The sequence below is a fragment of the Acomys russatus genome, chromosome 24 (assembly GCF_903995435.1).
Source record: "Acomys russatus chromosome 24, mAcoRus1.1, whole genome shotgun sequence".
Classification (NCBI taxonomy): domain Eukaryota; kingdom Metazoa; phylum Chordata; class Mammalia; order Rodentia; family Muridae; genus Acomys; species Acomys russatus.
The window spans coordinates 33137327-33145006 of record NC_067160.1 but is presented as its reverse complement, the minus strand read 5'-3'; the positions used below and the strand labels follow the sequence as shown (position 1 = coordinate 33145006).

At 47.5% G+C, this 7680-nt stretch overlaps 1 protein-coding gene across 1 annotated transcript in view; it reads left to right on the top strand.

Moving 5' to 3' along the window:
- The first annotated feature begins 3394 nt into the window (after nt 1-3394).
- Rif1 (replication timing regulatory factor 1) overlaps nt 3395-7680 on the top strand; it is a 59399-nt gene continuing 55113 nt past the window's right edge. Inside the window, exons 1-4 of the mRNA XM_051167133.1 lie at nt 3395-3515; nt 3728-3841; nt 5388-5466; nt 7289-7385. Of these exons, the coding sequence (XP_051023090.1) occupies nt 3738-3841; nt 5388-5466; nt 7289-7385 (280 nt within the window). The 5' untranslated portion in view covers nt 3395-3515; nt 3728-3737. The remainder of the gene's footprint in view (nt 3516-3727; nt 3842-5387; nt 5467-7288; nt 7386-7680) is intronic.

The window sequence follows — 7680 nt, the reverse complement described above, 5'->3', positions numbered from 1 at the left end:
TTTGCCCCATGATGCCCACCCAGCTGGCTTGCTCCTTATTCTGATGAGCTTTCCCATTGTCTGATTTTGCTTTTGTTTCTAGTGTTTTTGGGTCAAGTCTAAAGACATCATAGCCTGTGTTTTTCATGAGGTAGCCCCAGCTGGTCTGAAATTCCCTATGTAAATCACATTTGGCCTAAAATTACATCAACCTGTCTGCCTCAGCCTTCTGAGTAGTGGGATTAAAGGCATACACCTTCTTCTCGCCCACCCCTAGCTTTTAATGTTTCTGTGTATTTATGTAGGGGTGAGGGGTGTAGAGTCTAAGAAAGAAGAAGGGGGTAAAATAGGCTTGGGGGTGCGTGTGGGAGGTAGTAAAATGTGTGTGATATGAAAGTAGAGGGGTGAATGCTGGGGGTGAAAAGGTTTAAGGGGAGGAGGAGGGCAGGGAGATGGAGAAGAGGGGCTGTGCTGGGGAAAGCATCAACCCCAAAATAAAGATGTGTTAAAAAAAAAAAAAAAGACGCAAGAGAACTTGCTACTTTGTAAGCTACCAACCAAACTTTATAAACTAAGCAGGCAATAGGGGCAACTCTAATGATATAATAGAAAAGTATATGATTGCACAGGTAGTCTTGCTTTGGGTCCATATTTTTGTTGTTTGTTTTTGAGGCATGGTCTCCTGTGGGCCAGGCTGGACTCGTGCTGGCTGTGAAGCTGATGATGGATTCCTGATCCCTCTACCTCTACCTCCCACATGCCAGGATTCTAGGCATAGCGCTCCACTAGGCCTGAATCTTCCTGATGTATGTATGCATCTCCCTCCCTCTCTCTCTCTCCCTCTCTCTCTCCCCCCCTCTCTCTCCCCCCCCTCTCTCTATATATATATTAGTTTAGTGTATATATAGTTATTTTACTTTTTTGGTTTTTCGAGACAGTTTCTCTATGTAGCATTAGCTGTCCTGGACTCACTCCTTTAGACCAGGCTGGCCTTGAACTCAAGTAGATCCATCTGCTTCTGCCTCCCAGGTGCAGTGCCTAAAGTTATGTACTGCCAACACCTGTTTATTTATTTCTCTCTCTCTCTCTCTCTCTCTCTCTCTCTCTCTCTCTCTCTCTCTCTTTTAAAGACAGGGTTTCTTTGTGTAGCTTTGGCTGTCCTGGACTCGCTTTGTAGACCTGGCTGGCCTTGAACTCACAGCAATCCTCCTGCCTCTGCCTCTGCCTGCCTCTGCCTCCCGAGTGCTGGGATTAAAGGCATGCACCACCACGACTGGCCACTATTTCATTTCTTCTTCTTTTTTTTTTTCCTTCCGGTTTTTTGAGACAGGGTTTCTCTGTGTACCCTTGGCTGTCCTGGACTCGCTTAGTAGACCAGGCTGGCCTTGAACTTACAGCGATCCACCTGCCTCTGCCTCCCAAGTGCTGGGATTAAAGGCGTGCGCCAGCACCGCCCGGCCCACTATTTCATTTCTTTAAACAGGTCTTTCTATGTAGCTCTGTATATCCTGGTACTTCTTATGTATATCAGGTTGGCCTTGAACTCAGAGTGAGAGATCCTGCTGCCTCAGTCTCCCAAGTGCTGGGATTAAAGGTGTGTACCACCACACCTAACTTGTTTTGCAGAGACAAAAATGGTCTTGCTCTGACTGCTCTGGTACTCTTTATGTAGCCCAGGTTGGCCTGGAGGTCACAGCAATTTTCCTGCCTCAGACTTGTAAGTTTGTGCCGACTAGGATTTCTAGAAAAAGAGAAGTTTAGAGGTAATCTGTTTGGGGAGGGGTTGTTTTGACTCTAACCTTTCAGCTTTTTAGATGAGACAGAAAACACCAAAGAGTAGAGTAGGGCCCACTGACCCAACAAAATGGCTGCTCAATTAGCTTCTCTTATAAACCTTAACACTTCTAACCGAAAGTGTCTATGACCAAAAAGCAGAGAATTAAGTCATTTCAGGAGGTCAAGAGCTGGGCTTTAGAGGTGCGGGCCTTTAAACCCAGCCATGGGGCGGCAGAGGCTGGAGGGGCTATGGGACAGGAGAATTTACATTTTCATGGAAGGAATGTGGGTGGTGGTTAAGTGTAAATGAAGGAGAGACTCCACCTGCAGCGTGGATTTCAAATCTCAATCAGTGAAGCAGAAGACTTGTCAACATTTGTCTTTTGTGACAGGGTCTTGCTATATAAGTCAGCTTGAGTTGGAATTGGGGATCCCTCCTACGTCAGCCCTCTGAGTGCTGGGGTTGCAGGTGCGTACTACCGTGCTTAACTGACCCTTAAGTCTTGACAGAGGATATGTTTCTAAAGATAAGGGGTTCTGAGAACAGAGGTTCTGCGGACTTTTCCGGACAAGCAGCAGGGCTGAGGTTGGACTCGAGCTTTACGTGTGCCAGGCAAGCTCTCCACCGAGAGCCTGGCTCTGGGCCGCTTTATTAGTCTTTGTTGTTTAACAGGTTTTTTATTATGTAGTCGTGGTGGCCTGGAACTCCTTTATCTCCTTGTCTCTGCCTACTGAAGTGTTGGGAAGTAAAGGCGTGGGCCGCTAGGTCCTGCGCTTCCTGGACCTGCTGTTCTTAAAGTTGCGACAATTCTGACGGCTGCGTGGCGTACTTAGAGGGACAAGAAATGATCTCCGTGAGAACCACCTTCTTTACGGGTTTGCTGTAGTTTCCCGGCACCTGTGGAAGGAACACAGGCCCACGCTCACCTTCAACACCTGGGGTCTAATTGAAGCTAGCCGATCCCAGGCTGTTTGTTGTCTCAATCTGAGGAACCACAAGGCTCAAGGGCGGGATTTTGAAATCTGCACACCAATACCGCCCATTTCCAGGCTTTTGTTGTGCCCTCCGTTGGCCCCTCTTCTAATATCTCTTTTTGCCTGAGAAATGTGCTGCAACTAGTCCCCACCTCATAGGGGAAACTGAGGCGGAGTACATTGGCTGAGGCCACTGACTTTAACGCTTGAAAGTAGGCATGCTCGAGACGCGCCTCTGATTTACGCACTGGGCTGGGGGCACGTGGCTTAGCAAGAAAGGTAGACTCGCTGGCGGAAGGCATAGCATCGGGCCTCGAGATAACAAAACAACAACAACAAGCCCAATAGCCTGGCATTCAGTCAATCAATTGGCTTGCTCATTTTAGAAGCACCGGATTTGGGAGTTTGCAAACTTGGTCCGAGGCTCAACTAGATCGAGTCAGGTGGAGTGCGGCAGTAATTCACACCACCAATTTGTAGCAGAGATTAAACCCTTCCACCCCCTACAGACGGTGACCCGGGGGGCGGGAGCGGGGGGCGGGGGCGGGGCCGGGAGGCGGGGGCGGGCAGCAGGCCATCGAGCAGCCCGGCGCGCCGCCGCCCGTTGGATTGGCTCGAGCCTCTCCCGCCAGGCCTGCCCGGCTCCCGCGCGCCGCTGGGCCCGCCCCCCGCCGCCATCTTTGGTCGTGGAGGAGCGGGCTGCACGCGTGAGTAAATAGCGCGAGCCCGGTGAGCGGAACGGCGGCCCGGGGTGGAGAGCGGTGGAGGTAGACGTCCCGCGTGGGGTGAGGAGCAGGAGTCTCGGCCGGTGCCGCCTCTGCCCCCTCGCGGCCGTGCTGCCTGGGAAGCGGTGGCGGCGGCGGCGGCGGCGGGAGCTGGGCGGGCAGGCAGGCGGGAGGGCGGCCTGCGAGCGCGCGGGCCCGGCGTGCAGGTGGAGGGCGCCGCGCGGGCTGTCCCCACTGGTCATTGGTGTTGGTGTTTTCCGGCCTCATCGCAGGGTGGCCGACATGACGGCCGCGTGTCGCAGCCCCCTGGAGCCGCTTCTGGAGACTTGGGAAGACCCCTCGGCGTCTCCCGGAGAGCAGACGGACGCCTACCTAACTCTGACCAGGTGAGACCGGCCGGGGAGCTGGGGCGGGAGATCCGGCAGCGGTGGGGACGCGGCGGACGCGGACCGGGCCATGCCGTGCCTGCGGAGTGACGTTGCGGGGCGCAGCGGCGGCGCCCGAGGACGACTTCGGGGAGGAAAAAAAATTTTTTTTTGTTCGGCTCGCAGACCAGAGCTTTTAAAAGAAAAGTTTGAGCTTAAAGTGGTTCGAAGGGCGGTGCTTTTGCACTGCAAACCTCCGACGCTGGGAGAAAGTTGGCGGTCAGGAATTGCTTGGTTTAGTTAGGGGTTGAGAGTCCGGCGCACTGCAGTTGTGTTCCCCCTGGCCTCGAACTTGTGGTCCTGCCTAAGCCTTCGCGAGGTTGAGATTACAGGTGCGAGCCATCAAGCCAGCTCCAGAGTTGGCTATTTGCTTATTTATTTATTTATTTATTATTCATGCATGCATGTATGTTTTGGTTTTTCGAGACAGGGTTTCTCTGTATCCTTGGCTGTCCTGGACTCACTTTGTAGACCAGGCTGGCCTTGAACTCAGCGATCCACCTGCCTCTGCCTCCCGAGTGCTGGGATTAAAGGCGTGCACCACCACTCCTGGCTGGAGTTGCCATTTTTAAGAGCAGAGGCAAGAACCCGGTTTTTACTTTCTTAACGACGTTAGAATTTTTCTAAATTTTGGCAGGTGGCCGTAAAATTAGAAAATGTGGCTAGGGAAATGGATTCCCATTTCCTTTTCTCATCGAAGTGAATCCATTGTAGAGGCAAAAAAGATTTGGCGCAAATTACCGCTTATATCGGATGTGGTTTACAGTGGTTTTTTTTGTTTTTTGTTTTCTTTCTTTGAGACAGGGTTTCTCTGTGTAGCCTTGGCCATCCTGGACTCCCTTTGTAGACCAGGCTGGCCTCAAACTCACAGCGATCCGCCTGCCTCTGCCTCCCGAGTGCTGGGATTAAAGGCGTGCGCCACCACGCCCGGCGTACAGTGTTTTCTATATACCTTTAAAGCATTTTTTTATTTTCTTTTTCTTCTTCTTTTTGTTTGTTTTTGTTTTTCGAGACAGGGTTTCTCTGTGTATCTCCCCCCCCCCCCAATAGGATTTCTCTGTTATCTTGGCTGTCCTGGACTTGCTTTGTAGACCAGGCTGGTCTTGAACTCACAGCAATCCACCTGCCTCTGCCTCTAGTGCTGGGATTACAGGTCTGCGCCACCATGCCCGGCTCCCTTTAAAGCATTTTTAAAAGAACAGATTAATTTTCAAGGGCTTGAAAATTAATCTTTAAAAAATTAAAAAGTTTATGAGTTAAGGGTATTTATACCTGCAGAAGCCAGAAATGTTGGATGGCCTTGGGCCTGGAGCTACAGGTGGTTGTGAGCCACCTGATGTGGTGCTGGGAATTGAACTCAGGTCCTCAGCCAGAGCCATGTATGCTCTTAACCACTGAATCATCTCCCCAACCCTGAAAGACTCCTAAAAGTGATTTATTTTATTATTATTATTTTTTGTTGTTGTTTATACTTTTTGCCTAAACTTATGTTCTGTTTCCTTTAAAGTCGTATGACTGGAGAAAAAGGCAAAGAAGTCATTACAGAAATTGAGAAAAATCTTCCTCGCCTGTACACGGTTTTAAAGGTCCGTATTTATTTATTTATTTATATGGCTCCAGACAGGGCCTCAGTGAAATCAATAGATTGGCCCTTGGGAATCTTTCCTTAGCCTTCCAAGTGGTGAGATTCCAGGTGGAACTCAGACTAGCTTTCTAGTAAATGACTTTTACTTTGGATGTGGCATATTATCCACTGCCTTGTCAGTGCCCAGAATACAAAACATCAGCAATTAGATCAATAGGACTGCTATCTATCTCCTTCACGGATGACTTATGGTTCAACAGGTTCTCCTAAGCACCTCATCTGTGTTCTCTCACTTTAATTCTCTAGGCTCTAGCATGCTAGTAGAGTGCTCTGTGTGTACCACCAGGTTAGATCCACAGTCCACGTTTGCTTTAAGCCCCACTTTACAGGTTAGGATATTGGTTTATTAGCCTAAAGCATCCAGGGTTGCCTGAGTTCAAAGCTTGGCTCTTATAAAAACAGTTGTCACAGATAGAATCTGTTTGTTTTTTTAAAAGGAAGTATACTTCTGAGTAAGTTGTCCTAAAATGGAAACTATCTTTGGTCTACTTTTTCGATAGATAGTATTCATATACACATATATATTTTTGGTCAGGGAAGGGTGGGTTGAGATAGTATCCCAGTAAAGCCCTGGCTGGGAATCAGGTAGTTGCTTGACAGTCCTGCCTCTGCCTCCCAAGTATTGGGATTATAGGCTGGCACTGGCATACCCACAGTACATATTATTTATTTCATTTCCATTCAGTTTTCACTAATTATGCCTGTTTGGAAAATTGTTAATACTTTTAAAGAAATAGTTAACTTCCTTGTTGAATGGTAATAGTTAATAGCAGACTGAGTCTGTATTCTTACCCATACCTGACCACTTAGTGACTTCATAACCTGCCATCAACACTTTTTAATATTCTTGGTTTTAGAATGAAAAGATTGAACTAAATATCCCAACCTTATTGAAACTATTAACTATTTTTTTTGACAGGGTCTCTAGTCCAGGCTTGCCTTGGACTTCCTATATAGCTGAGGATGACCTTGAACTTCTGATCCTCCTGCCTCCCAAGTTCTGGGATTACAGGCATGTGCCACCACTTTGCATTTATGCAGTACTGGGGATTGAACCCAGGGCTTCATGCATGCTGGACAAGCACTGTACCCACCGAAGTACATCCCCAGTCCCAAAATTTCTTGAACATTTAAAAAACTTTAAGATTAAGTGCCTAATATATAGTAGATACTTGGGAATTGCTACACTACGACTGCTTCCCTTTCCTAGTTTTAGAGGAAGAAGCCATCGCTCCATTCTAATGCTAGGATATCAGTTTTGCATTTGAGACTTCACTTATTCATTGTGGAAGAACCATGCTCCTGTTTGTTTCCCGTCTAATAATTTTAACATTTTTCATCTGTTGGCCTTTTGTTTTTGCATGGATATGTGGGAGATGTCATTTGTCTTAAATGTTCTGTCAGTTTGTTTCTGTGGATGGGTATTTCCCTGCATGTATGTCTGTACCACATGCGTGCAGTGACCGTGGAAGCCAGAGAGGGTATCAAAATCCTGGGAATTGGAGTTACAGACCGGTTGTGAGCTGCCCTTGGACACTGGGAACCAAATCTAAATATTATGCGAGAGTAACTGCTGAGCTATCTTTGCAGTCCCTTTCAGTTGACCTTTTTCTAGTTTCCTCCTTTGCGAAGCTACCCTATCTTTTTTCACTTATTCCCAAATGGTTGGCTGATTGGATTAAAGGGCAAAGAATTTGGGTTGTAACTGGCTTTTACTCTAGAACCTGTGTTTCTCTGCTGTGAATGTGATTTTGTTTTTGTAGGCTCATATTTCCAGTCAGAACTCAGAGCTGAGTAGTGCTGCTCTACAAGCCTTGGGATTTTGTTTATATAATCCCAAAATTACCTCAGGATTATCAGGTAGGTAAACTGATTAACGGTATTAATGTTTGTTCATATAAAGTATTAAAAAAGTATAAATAGTTATAAATAGTTATCTGTGGATAAATTGAATTTGTAGTTTAGGATTTGTGTGTGTGCATATACATATACACATCCACCCACCCCATTAAGACATTTATTTGGCAAATGTGCACCTACCTTCAAGGTCAGAGGGCACCTTTCAGGAGACATCTACCATGTGGGTTCTGGGGACTAAACTAGGCTTGATGGCAAAGGCCTTTACTGTCTCAGTCTTGTTAGTGGTCCCCAAATT